A 21,835-nucleotide genomic window follows, 5' to 3' on the forward strand; every position below is an offset into this window, starting at 1 on the left:
ACATAACAGACACATACACGGAATCAGAAATTAAAAAACCCCACAGATTTTTGTTGTAAAGCATTGGCTAAGAAATGAAAAAAATATTCAGAAAAAAACTGGATGAATATATATATATATATATATATATATATATATATTTCTTTTTTTTTTTTTCTTTTGGTCGGTCATGGGGCTTGAACTCTGGGCTTGGGCACGGTCCCTCAGCAAATCAGCTCCAGCTCTACTGCTGGAGCCACAGCGCCACTTCTGGTTTTCCAGTGATCTATTGGAAATAAGAGTCTTATGGGTTTCCCTTGCCCGGGCTGGCTTTGAATCACTGTTCTCAGATCTCAGCCTCCTGGAGCTAGGAATACAGGCGTGAGCCACCTGTGCCCAGCAGGGATGAATAATTTGTAAAAGAATCATTGTTTGGAAGAATATTTTCCCCAACTTCTAACCTAATACCTAGTATGGAATTAATTAATCTCGACAGATTTAATTGTAACTTTAAATTAGCTTAACATTGCTAATTACTTTTTAAAATGGAGGGAGAATTTCCATGATCAAACTTTGATTTCAAATTTGTCCACAAGGTGATTTTCTTTCATCCTTTTCTTTAAAGATATCTGCAGAAATAAACTCAACCCATTCCCGAAAATATTTAATAAAATAAAACAAATTTTTATTTTTGCAATGTCAGGTTTCATGAATCCACATACTAAAATTTATGGTTAATGTGGAGTAAGCTTTGAAAACATGCATATAAAAAATCTTTCTGAACATTTATAACAGACTGATATTTTGTAAATTAAAAGAAATATTAACTCTGTATGGCCTAGAGTTCTTCTAGTTCTTTCTATGGATGTTACATAGAAAACTTTGGACACAAAGATCAACTAGATCTCTATCCAAATCATGGACCTGTAATTTACAAACTTGATATTACACACATAACATCACTAAGGATCAAATTGTAATTAAAAATAATAAGAATATCAAGATGAGAGGAAAGATTAAATGAGACTTTCATATATCTGAATTATTAAAATTGGATACTGTGGTTTTCTAAACTAGATTCATGAGCTGGGGAAACATTAGTTAGTAGTCAATACAACTAAAGGCTAATATAACACCTAATTTATGAATTATTCCTATATTCTTGTGTTTATGCCAGGTGTTTTAATTGATATGCCTAACCTCAAAGCTAAATTATGACATTAAAATATTTGCTACAGTTTACAGTATTTTTCATATGAGAAAAAACTAGTTTAGAAAGGCAATTGACTCAATATCAAGTTAGCAGGCACTCTGAAACCCTCACTTGGACTAGTTCTCAGGTTGTCATTAACTGCATATAGTCATGCTGTGTGAAAATGGTAATGGAGATTATTCAGGAAAAAGAAGAGAATTCCCAAACTGACAATTGCAGGGGGCAAAAATGAAACCACAAAATAAAATCAAAAGCAAAGCAAATCCACTAGAAACAACACATCCTATATTAATTTCTGTGAAAGATACTTGTACTTTAAGAGTGAGTCATTTCCCTCTACTAGCTCAAGGCTCTGTAGTTGTTTGTACAATTTTGGAAAACAGTATGATTTCCAAATGAAATTAACCGGTTACATCACCTCATCCTGCAGATGACTTTTAGGTGGTGAAGAAAAGTTTCAGATCATATTAACTTGGAATTTCACTGATTTGATTTGATTTGGAGCTCCATAACATCTTTAATTTTTACTCATCCTATATTATATGATTAAGGCCAATAGAGTATCCTTCACATGCATCATCTCATGGATCCTCACATGTATCACTAACATTTTCATGTATTTTAAAACATAAGAACTGATCATCACTGAATGGTTGATGAACTGAAATTTTTATTGCCTCTGTTTTTTATCTAATTAGAAGATGAATTTAAGTTATAATAAAAAGAGCTTCACTGCTTTCTCCTGACAAGATGTTTTTTCATTATTCAAACATCTATTTTCAAAGATGAGGTGGCAATTTCATACTTCTAAAACTTTAATTATTGCTATTCTTTTTCATACCACATGAAGTGAATAACAGCCATAATTCATCTATCATAAGTCAAAAATGCCTTAAAAGCTCTTAAATTAATGATCTATTCTTCATTTGACATACTTTCCTTGTAATAATCTTTTATACATGTTCTTTCCAAATTACAAAATATTGTCAAACTCCAGTCAGAATATACTATCACTAGGATAGAAAGATCCATTTTCTGTTAGGTCTGTCTGCAGATATGGTTCATGTGGAATTCAGAGTGCCTGATTTTTTGATATTGGGAAAATTCACTTTTCTAAACTACATTTTTCTCATCTTTAAGATAGCTACAACTCATTGTTGCAAGTTATGAAGATTAAAAGAAACAATTCATATAAATCAGATATTTGGCACGTTCCCTAGAATAAAAGAATAATTCAGAATTTAGATATTATTTTAACTCAGTGCATCGAGTGGACAGATCGTCTCTCCATCTCACCGAGCTTTGTTATGAAACCAATTTTAGTAAGGAATAATTTCATTTTATATTTTATATTTCTTTGATTATATTATCTTTCCATTTGATCTATCTATTATCATCTATTATATGTATGTATTAATCTGTGTAAGCTATATCTACTCTCTATTTTATCCATTTCTTATTGTCACCTCTGAAAACAAATTTAGCGTTTTTGTTTGGCTGCAGTAGCATAGAAACTGAGATAGACGAGATCGCCAATTTAAAATAAATTAAAAAAAATGAAATAAATGAAGGATCTCAACAGAGTTCAAAAGAAGGGTGTACCAACATGCAACTCCATGGACAGTGACTACACATACAAGCAAATGAAAGCAGCTGACCACGTACCCACACACCTTGGCAGAGGTGCACTCCACACTCGCCGCCCGCCACCAAGACAGATGATCTCTGAGCTGCCTTCAAGCCGATAACCCAAGGAGCACGAAAAGGTCAGAGTGTCACCAACCCCAAAGCTGAATCCAACTCGGTTACCATATTGGGGAATTCCAGGGTCTTCGCATGGCTCAAGGTTATATTCTGTAACATATGGGGAAGAAACACCGCAGGGGGGGGGGAAACAAACAAACAAACAAAGATTAAAAGTTGTATTTTTCAAGGTAGGTATATTCCTTGTCTTCAAACCAGGTACTCTGAAGACCCTGTCATGTATTTTTATATGACTATAAATAAGACAGATGATTTTCTTCTTTTGTGTATTATCTAATAACAGTGAATACTTAATGCATGTGAAATTTAATGTACATGAGGGTATGCCATCTCTGAGTAATGAACTGAAAATTTAGCTCTTCATCTTTTCTCTTCATCGGAAACCTTTGTATTTCATAGAATTATTTTCTTATAATAATAAGAGATGCATAATTTCTAACTCAAAGTAATGTGTGGAATTAAATCTTTGCAGTGTAAAATATATTTGTGCTTAATAGCTTTAATTTAAACAACATTGGCTATTGTGCATCTAGTATACATGGTTTCTCTGAAAAACATGTGCCTTGTGATGCAAAAGTGTAAATGCAACTGAAATACTAACACACGGGTAATTACTAAACTATAAATCTATATAGAAGCTTTCCAGGGCTATGAATGAAAATGTTGAAAATCAATAATCAAACAGTCGTTAGGATAGAGTCTAGTTGATTAAGCATTATAATTTATATGTAGTCTTGAGAAGAAATAGCTTGACTAAAAATGTATTCAGAACACATAATTATTGAGCAAATACAAAAATGTACAACAGGTATTGTTGCCTCAAAATTAGTTAATACTTCATTCTTTAAAACATGTATTTACACTTATATTTAACATTCTCAGTTAAAATTAATTTTTCTCATTTAATACTCATTAATGAATACTTAAATTATCTTGGTAGTAAATAACAAGAGTAACATTTGTATCATTGCACATGTAGATATGTGTTTGCATGTATATAGGGTATATATATGAATAAATATACATAACATAATTAAGGTATTTTAGGAAATGCCAATTCTGGAGATGAAAATTGCTCAGCTAAGAACCCTAGCACCAGTAGACTATTTCCAAGTATTTCCCAGTCATCTGGGAGCCCCATCTCGATTCTTTTGTTTTTTAAAGCATGGGGCTTGAACTCTGGTCTTGGGCATTGTCCCTAAGCAATTCAGCTCAAAGCAAGTGCTCTACCATTTGAGCCACAGCGCCACTTTCGGTTTTCTGGTGGTTAACTGGAGATAAGAGTCTCACAGACTTTCCTGCCTGGGCTGGCTTTGAACTGCCATCCTCAATCTCAGCCCCCTGCGTAGCTAGGATTACAGGCATGAGCCACCAGTACCCAGCTCAATTTTTAGCTACATATTTTCTAGCTTGTCTTCATCTTTTCTGTCAGCTGTTCCCCTTTCTTGAGAAAGAAGAAGACAAATTATGAATGTCTTTCTTTCCAGTTTTTGGTAAAATGTAAGTCAATTCATTTACAAAATTTTTATACATGTTATAACTTTCCCCCTCTTAATGAGAATAATATAGTTTGGGCCCAGAGCCATAGTATGATCAGGATTTCAAGTAATATTATTGTTCACATGTGAGTTTGTTCTATAAGAAAAGTTAATTATGCTTCATTTGTTTCTAGATCATCTCATTTCTTCAAAATAAATGCATTTTATTCTTAGCCTGTATTACTATCTTGTAATAGACACACAAATCTTGAATATTGCTGCTTTAGTTCACATTTTATGTTGATTCTAAGGGAAACTTAAAATAAGTATATCAAATTCAATTCACAATCACTAGGAATTTTATCTGGTTTGCCATCTGTTTGAATTCCACAAAAGTTGAACTTAAGGGATTAGTAACAAATATACTTACAGTGCACTGTTTGTCAATTTCTTTAATTTATATTTCAATGTTCTGCTAATATATTCCTAGAGATACTTATTTAAAACTTCTTAACAGTGCTTCACTTTCTTTGTTTTTTTCACTTTGAATTTTTTTATCTTTGATGAAATCGTTCTCTTGGTCATATGTTTTGTAACTGTGTAGAAACTTAACTTTATACATTAACAGAGGAGGTATTTTTGTTTCTTTCTTTACTTACCAGAGAATGTAATATTGAATCCTTCATATGATATTGAAAAGTCTGAAATGAAGCGCAATTGAGCTCGGAAGTTTCCGTAGAGGCCAGCATTGATGGTTGAAGGAAGTTCTGAACCAGTCAAGCGTGCCAGTGGTTGGGTAAAACTCCCATTCTCTGTGATCAGTAAGTAGTCATGATGATCCTCCAGGTGAAACGTGTGGAAGTTGAACTGCACACCTGTAAGTAAGTAGGGGAAAATTACACTTTAAAGTACAACAGAAAGCCTGGCGCCGATGGCTCACACCTGTAATCCTAGCTACTCAAGAGGCTGAAATCTGAGGGTCGCGGTTCAAAGCCAGCCCGGGCAGGAAAGTCCATGAGACTCTCACCTCCAATAAGCCACTAGAAAACTGGAAGTGGTGCTGTGGCTCATGAGGTAGAGCACACACCTAGAGCTGAAGAGCTGAGGGATATTGACCAAGCCCAGAGTTCAAGCCCCATGACCGGCAATAAATAAATAAATAAATAAATAAATAAATAAATGTACAACAGAAAACCACAAAAATTTACTATCAGACTAAAACCTCTATGCTCCTTACAATTACTTCCCCCAAATATTAATACACTGCTATAAAATATCCCAAATCCATAATAAAAGTATATATTCATTATGTTTTCCATCTGCTTAATTTTGACATATGCAATAAAGTAAAATTTTGTAGTGTTTCAATGTAAGACATAAGATAAATGATTTACAATATTAATTGAAGATTTCAAGAAAGTATGCATGCTCTATTTGTATTGGAATATCCCTTCCCAGTGACTATCTTACTTGCCTATTCCATTTCTTTCTCTAGTCCTCTCAAATATCTCACAAATAGTTCCTTAATAAGTTCATACTAATCTTCCAAAATAAGGCTTAGTCTGTTTTACAAAAGGAATACAAAACAGGCATAGAGAGGTTCTATTTGTTGAATGATTATGTATTTATTTTTCACATATTTCCACCTGTGCGTATAATATGCTAATATATACATATATATGTGTCCGACTCATTGATTTTTCCAGACATATATTTGCAAATAGCACTTAAGTCAGGACACATATTGTACAAATCCCACAACTACTTTTGTGGAACTTTTGTGACACTTTGCATGCCAGAGATAATCACTCATTCAATTTCTAAAAGGACAAACTAATTTTCCTGATTAATATAAATGTTTTCTTTAGATGATGGCATCAGGTAATGTATATTCTTTGGTGTATTCTCAATAGTGAGTATGTGAGGTTCACCTGTATTACTTCATTCAATTGTGATTTGTTTCTCTTTACTATTATTAAAATATATTCTTGCATTTTGCAGTGTAATCCTATTAAGTTAACTGTTCAGATGTTAAAGGTCATTTAGATGGTTGGGATTTTTATCATGCATGTGGATAGTGGCTGTGGACATGTGTTGTTTTGGACATTTCTGTATTTTTTGATGAATATGTGTTCTTATTTCTGTCAGATTAATATCAGGAGTAATTATTAAGAGTATTAATGTATTATCTTTATTAAAATGACTGCGATGATTTACAGCAAATATGGATATTGCGCATCTTTACTGTATTTGGAAATGTGCAGCTTCTCCACTTGTTCCACTGTGGAGAATATTTGGCAGTCTCCTTGTGTTCTAGTGTTAGCTTTAAATGACACTATCTATAAACCACAACAAAAACTAATGTCATACATACACATACACCCGCAACCAACCACACACAGTATGTATGTGACCATATAAAATAAAGAATGGATTTCACATCCATCCTTCACTTGAAGCAGATGTATGTATATATGTATGTATGTATGTATCTATCTATCTATTAATATATACACACATTTATAGATTTTATACAGATATAGATATACAAATATAGATATATTTAGAAATTGATATTTATCTTGAGTTAAAAAAATAGATAGTGTCAGTCAAACTCCAGAATACCACAAGCAGTGTTACTTATTTGTTTATATATCAGTTCTATGTGGTAGAAATTCTTGGAATCCCCATTGATTTAGTTAAATAAAATTTGAACTGATGATACCACTCAGTGGTATAAAAATGTGTGTATAACATGTGCAAAATCTAGATGGGACAAAGAGCATGAGAGGGAGAAAAATTAATATATTATTAACCAGAACAAAGAAAATTATATCACAATTAACTACAAGATAAAGGGATCAGTGGGAAAGATTTAAGTGAATATTGTATTACTTTTCACACTCTCCTGCACATTCAAAAATGCCAAAGCACTTTTAGAGTATACCTGGAAATGGATTCTATGTTTCAAATGGTCATTATATAAAAGTCAAATGCAAAGGCCATATTAGCATGGCAACACGAGTTTTACCAACCAAATTAGCTATTCTCTGTCTTTACCAAATAACGCAAAGAGGAAAGTTCAGAAACATCAGCATTCTCCATCCTCCCCCCATAGCATAAAGTTAGGAAAAATAACTAATGGGAGAGTACATGGAGAAATGGTGAGGAAAAACATCAATGTAGTTACATTTGTAGTTTTAAGAAAAATATCTTAATCTGTATAATAAATTAATTAGTGAAAAAATTTGAATGTCTGCTAACCAATAACAGTAAAGCCACAGCCAAATAATACTTAGTTTTCCTAGCTTTGCTTTATTGATAAAATGTTCTTTCAGAGGGGTTCTCTTAATTTTAAGTGAGATAACAGAACAGAGTAAGAGCTCAGCAATTGCCATTTGTTTGTTTATTAATATTTATCCTCCATCATCAAGGACAATGTATTTATTGTCATCAGGTCCTGACTAGTCACTTTAAAAATAAAATCATCTCTTTAACCAAATGTTGAATAATCTCTACAATATCCTTTGACTACTGTAGAAAAATCTAAGAGCTTCAAAGGTAGATAAAGGTCAGTTAATCTAGCTCTCCAAATGGCATCAAGAATCTACTATATTATGTCATGTAGATTTAGAAAACTGGAAGTGACCACTGGCTACCTATATGGCTTATTGAGGAAACAGGCATACAACCCCAAATTTCAACTATTCTAGGCGCTATATAATTGGTTACTATAAGTCAAAATAGGAGCTTAGAAATAGATGAAGCTAGTTTATCAAAGAAGTCTGCAGAAGGCAATGGCCATCAAGAGAGAAATCTGTGGAGAAGCCAATGTGCTTTGAACATTTCAGAAAGAAACTGGACAGACTAACACACTCCTAGTCAAACAGCATAGTAAGCAAATGCCAGTATCTCCAAATCCTAGTGTCTTCTCATCAGGTAGACATGTCTAGAGGCTGTACTATATGATTTTTTTGTTTCTTTGTTTCCTTTGTATGTTATTCCCCCATGGTATATAACCCCTGTTTTCACTGTATTTGATTCCGGTGCCCTGCATCTTGTATATACGTTTTTCTAATTTGGGGAGGGGAAGGGAAATAACAAATGTTGAAATAAGGACACAGGGTGACTCATTGTAACAATGAGATGTATAAGGCACTATGTTGAAAACAAACTTATAGCTTCAGGGGTTGGGAGGAGGAAGGAGGTGGGGAGGTGGAGAGAGAAGGGATGGTAGGGGAAGAACACAGAAGAGGGTAACAATGCTAGATAGGAAATATTCTCATTATCTTATTCATGTAACCCCTCTGTACAGTATCTTTAATATGCATATGTACATACACATACAAATATATAATATGTATATGTATGTGTATATATATTGTATACACACATACATATATATATATATATTATTACAAAAAAAGAATATGTAGGCCAGGTGCCAGTGGCTTATGCCTGTAATTAATCCTAGCTACCAAGGAGGCTGAGATATGAAGATGGCAGTTTAAAGCCAGCCCAGGCAAGTGAGTCCATGTGACTCTTTATCCAATTAACCACCCATGAAAGGTGGAAGTAGAGCTGTGGTTGTAGTGAAAGAGCCCTAGCCTTGAGGAGTTAAAGCTCAGGGACAGTGATCAGGCAAATACAAGATCCAAGACTGGCACCAAAATAAATTAAAAAATAAATAAATATTTTCTTAAAGAACATTGATGTTACCCATACATTTATTTGCAAAGGTGTGAAATAGCACTTATAGCTATGTTTAGGGGGGAACCCCCCCCCAAAAAAACCAAAAAAAACTACTACCAATGAGAATCTATGATGAGTATTCTAATTAATAATCTGATAGTGTTAGACTATACTTCATGTTAGAGCAAGTCCACATTTAAGGGCCTAAATTTTTTTAATGTAGTTTATTCCTCATCCCCTAAGGTTTCCATTAGGAGTAGGAGACCCAGAGAATTAACATCTTTGTTTCTGTAATGCATTTTAGGAAAACTTCATCCCAAAGAAAGAGTAATAGAGGCTAAATGATATTTTCATTAATGGGATTTTCAAATCACTTAAAAATTATATGGGCTTAGACACTTTGAGTTTGTGTTGTTTCAAAGAGATTACTGATGGTACATTTGACAGTTTATTTTTAAGTGTTTAGATATCACATCTATCTCACTAGAATTTATAAATCCCTAAATTGCTCAGGGTTATGTATTAGATATTCTGACTATCTAATGTAAATATGAATAGGAACTTTTGTTTTTGGTAAGTCGTGGGGCTTGAACTCTGTGCCTGGGTGCTGTCTCTCAGCTCTTCAGCTCAAGGTGAGTACTCTATCACTTGAGCTACAGCGCCACTTCCAGTTTTCTGGTGGTTTATTGGACATAGGAGTCTCATGGTCTTTCCTGCCCGGTCTGGCTTTGAACCGCAATCCTCAGATCTCAGCCTCCTGAGTAGCTAGGATTACAGGTGTGAGCCACCAGCACCCGGCTGAATGGGATTTTAATGTGATATCGAAGGAACTCTGAGTCAATATGGTGAAATAAAATTCAACAAGAGTAAAGACAAGATTGAATGAAGATAAAAATAATCAATTGCATATGTTATAGAATCCGGGGCATCACAATTAACTATCATTTAAAATCTTAATAATCTTAAAAAGAAAATGATTTAGATGACTACAAGTGGATGAAAGTAAGTTTAGGCTTCATTCACGAAATAATTTGTAGAATTAATTAGGAAACTACAATCTTAGAGAGAAAAGTATATCCCTAGATATTATCAAGTTAGAACATACTAAAAATGATTAAAATAGTAATGTTTCTTTTTATGGTTTTTAGTCTACCTAGGAATTGACTGTATCAAGCTAGGTCATTATTTTTCCAGAAACATGGATAAAAAAAAATGAAGTTCCTGGTGAAAGGTTAGACACTATTATGCCAACAATTTCTTTTCTAACCTTAAGAGATTATCCTTCATATAACTTTGGTTAGTCTTTGGAATAGTACTTCAAATACACTTTATTACCTCTTTAAAGAAAACCATTTAAATTTGCATGTCTTGACCTAAACATAGAGATTTAATTAGCACAGACTGTGACGATGTGAAACCTTACATGTTAATTAAACGTGTATTTACATAGCAACTAGTATGTAGCTTTCATTTTCTTATGCAATATGAGGAAGCTTATATTAATTCCAGTAATCCACTGCACACTGCAATAATAAGATACTTTGGTTAACTTCCAGCAAAGACATGTTGTGAACAACAAAAATCACAATTGTTTACAAAGAAGTCCACCTCATTGTGATTGTGCAGCACCAGAGCTCTTATTTTACAAATACTTTTCTTTAGTAACATTTAACACCAAGTAGAAGTCCCTATATAGTACCTATTCCCTTTAATACCATAAATCATGATTTTATCAAAGGTAAACTTTGTGTGATAATGAGATCCATTTACACTTGTAAAGTAAGCTTTCATTTTTAAAATTTTGCTATGTGTTTGTTTTAACTACATTTCTACAGTAAAATCAGAATGTATGCCATAATAGTAAAAGTCAATAAGAATATTACAGCAAATCTGAAAGTGAAACTTGTTTCAAAAGCAGATTTTATAAACAAATAAATTATGTTTAAAAAATAACCTATGGATATTTCCAGGTAACAAAGGCTAAATCATTTTATTCTAATACAATATGACATTCATTGTTCACACTGTTGTTGTTTTGATCAATTCATGAATGAATCATTTTAGTTCAGCACAATCTTTTATTAATTTGTTTGTAAAAGGACACTTATTAATACCTACCCAGTGCACAATGTAATTTTATAAAACACTGTCCTTGGGAAATATTTTCAGTTCTGTGCTAAAATATCATTGAGGCACAATAATGTATGTGGCTACAAATTTATATGGGAAACATAATAAAAATTATAAAATTATAAACTATAAAATCCACTATTTGCATTGCATTTAAATTATTATATTGGCCTTTGTCTTCTAAAGTTAACCTAATACCATGCTGGATGTACAGTATGAAAATTCCAAGTAATATTGGTATATTACATCAAATCAAATGAATATCTAATGTGCCTTTCTGATTTTAAAAAGTGAGCACAGTATAATTTTAGAGAAGAGTAAATATCCTCTATTTACTCAAATTAAATTTTGTTTTAGCACATGTTAGTACCGATCTGTTTTTAGTCATGAAAAATGATGTTGTCAAGTACAAAGAAATAGAAAAATTAAGCCCAGTGAAAATTCAAAAGATATCCCAATTATTATTGCTTAAGGAAAATTACCTTTTCCATGGGTTACATCAACAGTCCATGTACAATTCAGAGAATTTGGATAAAATTCTGGGTAACCAGGTGATAAGATTGTTCCACTGGGCCCTCTAACATCTCCTCCACATAATGCTGAAAATACAAAGAAATACAATACCATCAGTCACAGTTAGGGAGGCACAGGCTGAACAAATCCCTTATCTGCTTTCTTGAACCAGGATGAGTCCCATTATCTTTGCCTTAGCAACTTCCTGGTAATAATAGGAGCATGTAAATACCTTCCAATACTAGAAAATCATCTCATCCATTGCAGCAGTACAGAAGAAAAATGCATTTTATAGTCTCTGAGAATTAGTATCAATCCCAAGAGAACATAGCACAACTTTCCACATTTGAATTTGAAGTACACACTTACACTTTACTAATTATAAGCAACATTTGCATAAATCGGTGATAAATTAAACATGAGTAATTAATTGTTTGGAAGCCTCTCTTATTAAAAAGTAAGAAATGAACTGTTAATTATGTAAAACTCTTTCTTATAGACTCCTGAAGGGATATGCATCATTCTACATGGGATTTCTTTGAAAACGCTGGAGTTATGAAAACATGAAACTTTTCAAGGGTGAGGGATTTGTAAGTAAATAGTTCAAAGACAGAACAATAAATAAATGTCTGTGAATTGAGATCAAAGGAATGTAATGATGGGATTGGAACAGTTTGGGGAGGAGAATAATGGAAGAAATGATGACATTGATCAAGATACATTGTACACATAAATTGACATTTTTAGTTGAAATTTCCTTGTACAACAATTTATAGATAACAAATTTATCTAAATGAAATAAATTAACCACTAATTTAATAATTATTTATTTGAGAACATGGATTATATCATGGATACCAGTGCTTCTGCTTTGCCAAATGTATCAGTTATGAATTGGAAGAGACAAAGGTTTTGCCTAGTCATGATTTGTATTTGAAGAGGGTTAAAGAAGTATGGATTCTTAATCTGTACTACTTAGAAATATGCATAGAGATGATTAATGAGAATTGTGAATGCAATACACATTTTTTTTCTACTTTTGAACTTGCCCAACTTTAATGGAATAGAAAAGTTGAAGTTAGCTTATTCCTTTCATAATTCTTTTCTAGCAATCAGTGTTAAATATAAGACATAAAGCAATATGGATGGCTATAGTCCTAGCTTTTCAGACTAGAAATACTAGTTCTGTACTTTTGAGGAGTGTTCAACCCTGTAGGCTCAGATTTATGATTTTAAGCAAAATTTAAAATCATTCTTAGAATAACATGAAAGGTTTTATACCATCCACAGTCTTTTGGAGCTGCCTATCAGGATGTCTTCATATAACAAAATAACTTCTCTGAAACATATTCATTATGAAAGTTTCACAAATACATTCTAGTTTGATAAACTAGCTTCTTCTTTAGGATTCCATACTGCCATTGTTCATTATTCTTACTGAATTCATCAACTTCCTATAAATATTTTAGAAAGCTCTATTGTCATTTTGGTGTCTTCTAAATGTAAAAGCTAGGTATACCATTTCTGTTAGATATTACATCTTGCTGCTAATGCTGATGCTGTTAGAATTATGTTTATTTTTCTTGTAATTCACTTTGTCTTGAAACCAAGAATTTGTTTCTTAGACAATGTACACATATATATCTATGTGTTTCAAATACCTAATAATTCATTTTGCCCCTCCCCCAATTTTCAGGCTAAAAGTATAAAACCTTGACAATACAACATAATACATAATACATAAGAATGCTACTTTATCAAACCATAAAACTTTGAGAGAAATATACCCAGACAGTTAAAATATGCTCAGTGAACAGGAACAAACAAAAAAACAGAGGAAAATTAAGATTCAGTACAAATGTAAAAGTAATTAAAATAGGCTGGTCATCAGTGGCTCATGCCTGTAATCCTAGCAACTCAGGAGGCTGAGATCTGAGGATCTCTGTTCAAAACCAGCCTGGGCAGGAAAGTCCTTGAGACTCTTATCTCTAATTAACCAACAGAAAACTGGAAGTGGTACCGTGGATCAAGTGGTACAGCACTAGCCTTGAGCTGAAGAGCTAAAGGACAGTGCCCAGGCCTAGAGTTCATGAGACATGACCAAAATAAAATAAAATAAAATAATTTTAAAAAGAGCTGCACATTTGCGGTAGCTAGAATGTACCTATAAATCTACAAGTAATCACACTGGATGGCAAGCAAGAGGTTACAAATGAATTAACTGAAGTGTAATAGGCACAATGGAGAGCATAAATAGTATTATTATTTAAAAAGATTAAGTCAAAGCCCCACAAAATACCAAGAAATGTGTACTTGAAAAAGTGGAGGGTGAGGCAAAGGGAAGGTGGGTAGAAGAATGAAGGGGAAGGGGAAGAATGCAGGCAAGAATTTTCATTATATACCAAACAGCTCAGAAATATAAAGGAAGGGGCCGTTTAAGAGGTATGAAGATGTTGAAGTAGTGACACAGATCAAGATGCATTGTAAATATAAACTGTTTGGTTAATTGCAGAAAATTCAATAAATACCTTCAAATTAAGATAAATAAGGGAAGGGGAAGGGGAATGGGAGGGGTGGGTGAGAACGTTGAAAGGTTGACACTGATCAACACACATGGTATTCATAAACTTGAAACAACTGCTTAAAGATAATAAAATTATTCAAGTAAGACTACACATTCATAAAGATACGGTGCACTCATAAAATGACATGGTGAATTGACATTCCTTTGTAGAACTTCTTAGATACATTTTAAATTAATTATTTTTAAGACTACAAAAAAAGGTGATGAATTCTTAAGAATATGCCATAGTATGAATACGTGTGTATGTGTGTGTGTGTGTGTGTGTGTGTGTGTGTGTGTGTGTGTAGAGGAGAAAAGATGACACATGGGTGTTGTGTGTGTTTATGTGTACAAGTGTATATGTAGAGAGAGTAGGCCACACACAAACCCTGTGTAGGGCAGGTATGGAAGGGAGAGTATGCAACATAGGAACCTTGTTAGTGTATCTGCATGTATTTGTGTCTGTGAAGAAAGAAAAGAGTATATCACACAGGAGAGTATGTCACACTAGTCTTTTTATTTTTATTAATGTGTGAGGGTATATAGAGAAAAGTATGCAACATTCATACTGTATATGTGTGAGTATAAAAAGTAGGGGCGAGTATGGCCCATTGGTACTGTGTATGTGTGCGTGTGTACGAGGCTTGGGCAAACAGATTTAATGTACATCAGTGTTCTCCTGCTACTTTTTAAGATGACCTATTTTCTATATTATCTACCATTTCTCTGCAAACTTGTTTGTATGAGTTGCACCTAACTACCTGCTTAGAAAGTGGTGAGTTAAAGGAAGTTAAATACTTTATACACTAAAATATAAACACTTAAAAAAACCTAAGAATATTGCTTAATAGGTACTATATTAATAAGGACTATGTCACACTGTTGTTTTTAATAACTAATTAGAAAAATACAGTGTTCATTATTATGGTACAGCAGAAATTTCTTCTGTTTGAAAATAATTGGAATTGTGTGAATATCTTGAAGAATATTGATTTAGAGATAGGGATCAGTATGGGGATATGAGTTTCTTTTTTTGAGCAATCAGATTAACAGTATGACAATACAGGAATTTTATGTCTGTTAAAACACAGTTGTAATTACCACTAGTCACTAATGTTTATCAAAAACAATAACAAACACATTAAGTATACAATATGACTGACACTATTTTGCAGATTTTGTTTTTACTATCTCCATGAGCTATCCGTGCAACCTTACATAAAGTGCTATCTTTATTCATAATACACTAAATAAAAAGGGAAAAATCGAAGCAAATTCAGCATGTGATCTTAAGCAGACTCTTATATCAACTACTAACTTTCCCCCCAGATTCGAAATTATGTTTTTCATTGAAATAATTACCAAGTTATGAAGTCTTTCTCTTATGTTTGATTTAAAGAAATACCTCCCAAATAATATATCTTCATAGTGTAATGCAGGAGCCAAGCACAGTGCTACTTCAGTCGGCTGATCACTTTGGCCCAGGAGTTCAACAGAAGTCAAAGAAATGTAACAAGATTCATCTTACAAAATAAAAATCCTCAAAGGTGTTCTTTATTTTTCTACTGATTTCTTCAATCCATTCATCTCCAAATCATTGTCTTTCTAAGCACCAAACACCCAACTTGTCAGTATTCTTGTCGATGTACCTCAATTGATCTGTCTCTTCCAAGTTCTCTACTTGCCAATCATTTTGTCATTGAAATAATTTTCACTCATCCCCAAAGCTTCATCATTCTCATCAACATAATGAAATCCTTCTTATTTCTAAATGAGATTATTTTACATTGCAAATGTTTTGAATGACATTTACTCTATATGGTTATCATCTTGAACAATTACAAGTGCTTGACTAACGTGCATTGATAAAATGAACTGTGACAAATCCTAATGCTAAATAGGAAGCTTGTGTTAAGTTGGATTAATTTTATCAGTGCTTAATTCATAACTGAATATTTCTCTCATACTGATGATATTTGATTCCCTTAAATTCATCAGTCCATTTAGGATGATAAGAATGTGTAAGAGTAAATTAATATCTTATTAGCCTCAGTCATAACCAGCATAAATTCTTAAGGTAAATTTAATTGTTTAAATTTTACATGTGATATTTTGCTTAATATCTTATATATAATAAAATTCAAACATATTGAAACATATATAGAAATACAAGAAATTTATGAAAATGCTTGTATACCCAAAATTTGGCCACAATTTATTATTCATACTGAGATCAATATCCTATCCCCAGTCATAGAGAACTGTTGATTTTAGGTCAAGGAGAAAATATCAAGACGTTGCTTTGTGGTAAGCTCAAATATTTTAAAAAAAAGGCATTGTCTAGTTACACACTGTATGATATGAGAATAAAAGCCAGATTAAGATGGTCGAAAAAGCATGAAACAAACTTTCCAAAAATAATGCTTAGAGCTACAAAAAAACCAGGAATTATTATTTTCTTTTTTAAAAAGTATTATTTTTAAGTCATTGTACAAGGAGAGGATCAAGGAGAGAGGGAGAGAGGGGTAGAAGAATGATCATGGGAAATAAGTAAAATGCAGGCAAGAAGGCATTTTATATGCCATAAAACTGAAAAATAAGGGAAGGTGAGTTTGTTTCAAAGGGAAGTGAAGATAATGAAGTGGTGATCTGGATATACTATATACATAAATTGCTTTTTTAAATGGCAAAGAAATTCAATATATAACCAAAATTTAAGGAAGGAGGGAAGGGATGAGATGAGAGGTGTAGAACAGAATTTAAAAGGGGGTAACCTTGATTGAGAGGCATTGTATTTACAAATGGATCTGTTGGATCAAAAGTCTTTTGTGCAACTACTTAAAGAAATAAAAATATAATTAAAAAAAGAGGTTTCTTGATGGACAATGGTAGGTCTTGCCTGTAATCCTAGCTACTCAGGAGGCTGAGATCTGAGGATAGTGGCTCAAAGCCAGCTCGGACAATTGACCACCAGAAAACTGGAAGTGGCACTGTGGCTCAAAAGGTAGAGCACTAACCTTGAGCTGAAGAGCTGAGGGACAGCGCCCAGGCCCAGAGTTCAAGCCCCACAACCGACAAAAAAAAAAAAAAGAGGTTGCAATTCAACTCTTCAGTTTCTGAGTACAATGCATCTGGATCAACCAGGCATTTCAAAATCACCATACAAAGAATAACAGAATTGTAAGTATACAGCTAGCCTTGGCTATAGGGGAGACTCTGCCTATTTCCAAGAACCAAAAATAACAAAAGTATCTAAATAAATAAGAAAAGAAAATTAAAAGTATGTATGATAGAGATTGAACTAGTCCCCCTGGAATCCACCTGGCTAGCGATCACACATTTCATGATTAGTAAGTAAGATTTTCATCTCCAATCATGACAAACCATTAAGTATATTTGATTAGCAATTTTTTTGTTTATTTTTTTTTGTTTTGGTTGGTCATGGGGCTTGAACTCTGGGCTTGGGCACTGTCCCTCAGCTCTTCAGCTCAAGGTTAGTTCTCTACCACTTGAGCTACAGTACCACTTCTGGTTTTCTAGTGATTTATTGGAGATAAGAGTCTCATGGACTTTCCTGCCTGGGCTGGCTTTGAACCATGATCCTCAGATTTCAGCCTTCTGAGTGGCTAGGATTACAGGCATGAGCCATGGGTGCCTGGCACTGATTGGCAATTATAATGAGTAAAAATTTTATTGGAATTTGACTTAAAAGTGTGAAAAATTGAATTTAAGATTGGTGTTATATCCAGTGGCAAGAGATAAGGGGCCAGTGTTCTTTATGAATAAAAACCTCATTGATTAGCCTCTAACATTAGTAAAATTTTATTATGTCTGTAGCATTCAATATTAGTTATGATGATGATGATGATGATGATGATGATGTTCTATCAGTGCTTGGGCCTAAACTAAAGCATGGGTGCTTTCTCTCAGTCTTTTTGCTCAAGTCTACTGCTCTATCACTTACCCATAGCTCCACTTCTAGCCTTCTGATGGTTGATTGATGCTATGAGTCTCATGGAATTTTCTTCTATGTCTGTCTTCCAACTGTGAGTTTCAAATCTCAACTTCTTGACTAGCTAGGATTAAAGGTATGAGCCACCAGTGCCCAGCCTTCCTGATTATTCTAATATCATAGCCTTTACATCTTTAATTTCTTGGCGAACTTTCTTTTTTCATATTAACCATGTTCTTTATTAGGAAATGAAACATTTTTTGCCTTTATAATGCTCTCATTTATTTTGAGGAGGGTGGAGGGAACTTTGACCTGGATAAATCAAATTGGTTATGTTGGTAACCATTCAGGTTTGGAGCAGTCAGATATCTTTCTTGGAATTTTTCTAATTGTAAAAAGAATCTGTTTTTTTTATTTTAATTTTCAACATAAAATTATGTGTTCCTGAGAGTACAATCTCTACTGTAATTCTTCACTGGAAAAGGCAAATTGTGATCAAGGAGTTATGTAAATACATAAGGAAAAGTCAACAAAGTAGATGAGAATATTCTGGAAAATATTTGAATTCATGTTTGTAATGAGCTTTAAGAAGTATGTGTATTATAGTTTTCTAAAATTTGAATAGTTGAACAATTATTTTGTTTTATATATTAAAACCAAGTAGACTGGGGTTTCTGTCACAGGACTGAACACAACAAATGAAACAAAGGCTGGATAAATGGTATTGCATGAAACTGAAGAGTTTCTGCATGACAAAGACATAGTAGCAGGATAAATAGAAAGCCCACAGATTGGGAGAAGATCTTTAGTAGCTACAGAACAGACAAGAGCCTCATATCAAAAATATGCTTAAAGCTCAAAATAGTAACTACCCAAAAACAAATCCTCAAAGAAAATTCAACCCCATCAATAAGTGGCTAAAGATTTAAAGAGAGACTTCAGAAAGGAAATAAGCTGGGCCAATAGACACATGAAGAAATTCTCAGTTAGAATGGCCATTAGAAAGAAAATAAATAATAATAAATGCTGGCAGGGATGTGGCCAAAAGGGAACAGTACTACACTGTTGGTGGGAATGTAAACTTGTTCAACCACTCTGGAAATCAGTATGGAGGTTCCTCAAAAAACTAAACATAGAGCTCCCCTATAACTCAGCAATCCCACTCCTGGGCATTGCACAATGAGAATATTGGGGAATATTCTTAGAAGAGGATCACTAAGGCTCAATAGCTATATGCCTATATAAATGATGCTTATCAAAATGAACTCCAAGAAGTCGAAACACTAGGTTTTTTTATTGTAATGTTTGCAATTATTTCTTTCCCTCACCCCTGGCTTTGGTTTATACCCTGTTGTCATTGGATTTTGGTACCCTGTGTCTTATATATATATCTTTATCTGATTTGGGGAAGGGAAGAGGAATAACAAAATGATGAGACAAAGGACAAAGGGTGAACCAAAGCAACAATGATATTCACTAGCCACTGTGTTGATGAACTTTACAACTTGCGGGAGGGAAGAAAGTCAGGTTGGAGAAGTGGGAGTAAAAGAGGGAGGGATAACATTATTCAAAAGGAAATGTACTCATTACCTTCCTTATGTAACTGTAACCAATCTGTATATCACCTTTACAATAAAATTTAAATTAAATTAAATAATCACAGGATTGTTATGCGGACACATGTTTACATACAACACACAGGGAAAATGTGCTGATTGATTCTTTTAAACCTATTATAAAATCAATGGCCATGAGTCTATCTCTAAAATATGATTACACTGAAAGCATTTAAATGGCAAATGTAATTTTCCCACTTAAAATAAGCTGTAAATAGTGGCATATGCCTTTAATATCAGCTACTCTATAGGCCGTGAATATGACAATGATGTTATGAGGCTAGTTTAGGAAAAAGTTTACAATACCATGTTTCTTTTTTTCCTGAGTTAATGTGTGTTTATAATATAAGAGGAAGTTCATTGTAATACTTACATATATATATACAAGACCTCCACCTTAACCAATACAAAAGGTACAGTAGTATATGTGTCATATGAGCTATGCAGAAAGACTAAATCACATCATAGTTTAGGCTGTCTAGGAGAAAATGTAAGACCCTCTTTGAAAACTATAAAAAGGAAACACAGCTGTGACAATGGTTCATGTGCTACAGTCCCTCACTCACAAGAGCAAGGCCTTGAATGCCGGAGGAGCGGGGGAAAGTAGGGGAATTTGGGGGAGGCGGGATATGGGAAGGGATAGGAAGGGGAAACAAAGGAGGAAGCAATGATGCTTGATAAGAAATGTACTCATTATCTTGCCCATGTAATTGTAACCCCTCTGTATGGTATTTTCATAATAAAAAATTAAATAAATAAAAATAAGAATAAAAATAGCAAGTATAGCAATCCGAAATCATATTGTAAATAGTAGAAATTAAGCCCAGATCTAAGAAACGGAATAGACTGACAGAGTATAATTTTTGAAACAACTATGAAGACATTTCTTGTTTTATTTTTCACTAGATTGTCATTTACTTCTTAAAACTGAAGTCTCTTTTTTTAAACTTTTTTTTTCAGAGAAATCAAAAGCCGTAAAGAACAACAGAGCCGGGTGTCGGTGGCTCACAGTATGTAATACCACTAGTTACTCAGGAGGCTGAGACCTGAGGATCTCAGTTCAAAGCCTGCCCAGGCAGGAAACTCTGTGAGACTCTTATCTCCAATAAACCACCAGAAAACTGGAAGTGGTGCTATGGCTCTAGTAGTAGAGCACTATTCTTGAGCTGAAGAGCTGAGTGACAGTGCCCAAGCGCAGAGTTAAAGACTCATGACTGACAAAAGAAGAAGAAGGGAAAAAAGAAGAAGAAAAATAGCATACTATTTACTATTAGTAGGAACTTTCAATCATTGATTAGTCTGTGTGAATGGTCCTGCTTCTGCATAACTAGTTAGATTTTGGGAGGTCAGGAGGCTTGTACTTGGAAGTATTGCATTGGTGGGCAGGAACCAAATCCTCTTTTCCTTCAATGCCTTCACTTGCCAACAACTTGGTATTTTCAGTGATACTCTGACCAAAAGTCCTCGATATCTACTTAAAAATGGCTATACAGGTCTGAATATATACAAGCTATAAACATAGAATAAATTTGATTGGTCATCACTATTCTTTATTATTGGTAGTTTTCATACCCAAAATTGCTTGAAATCCAACATTACAATATATTAGAATGACTGCCTATGTGTTTGGGCATAGTTTGCCTATTTAGTGGGTTCTTACCATCACAGGTTGGGAGAGGATGGCTCCACCAGTGATTCTTCTCACATAAAAGGGGCTCTTCATGGCTCAACCGGTATCCTGGGTCACAACTAAATGAAACAGTGGATCCAATAGAGAAATCATGGCCATAACGACGGCCATGGACCGGGATGCCAGGGTCCAGACAAGAATATGTGTTTACTGTGACACCTGAGAAACAAAGGAAATAAAACACAGAATAAGTTTGTTGGGATTCAGATTTGCTGGACATGTTTCTTATTCCTTTAAATAATCAT

At 33.7% G+C, this 21,835-nt stretch overlaps 1 protein-coding gene across 4 annotated transcripts in view; it reads right to left on the bottom strand.

Moving 5' to 3' along the window:
• Csmd3 (CUB and Sushi multiple domains 3) overlaps positions 1–21,835 on the bottom strand; it is a 928,259-nt gene that overhangs the window by 313,301 nt on the left and 593,123 nt on the right. For all 4 annotated transcript variants that reach the window (XM_069991287.1, XM_069991286.1, XM_069991285.1 and 1 more), the window contains 4 exons: positions 21,561–21,749; positions 11,739–11,855; positions 5,094–5,309; positions 2,858–3,046 (listed from right to left, as the gene is read on the bottom strand). In XM_069991287.1, the coding sequence (XP_069847388.1) occupies positions 2,858–3,046; positions 5,094–5,309; positions 11,739–11,855; positions 21,561–21,749 (711 nt within the window). The remainder of the gene's footprint in view (positions 1–2,857; positions 3,047–5,093; positions 5,310–11,738; positions 11,856–21,560; positions 21,750–21,835) is intronic.

Source organism: Dipodomys merriami, unplaced genomic scaffold (genome assembly GCF_024711535.1).
Source record: "Dipodomys merriami isolate MVZ:Mamm:240054 unplaced genomic scaffold, mDipMer1.0.p SCAF_4, whole genome shotgun sequence".
Classification (NCBI taxonomy): domain Eukaryota; kingdom Metazoa; phylum Chordata; class Mammalia; order Rodentia; family Heteromyidae; genus Dipodomys; species Dipodomys merriami.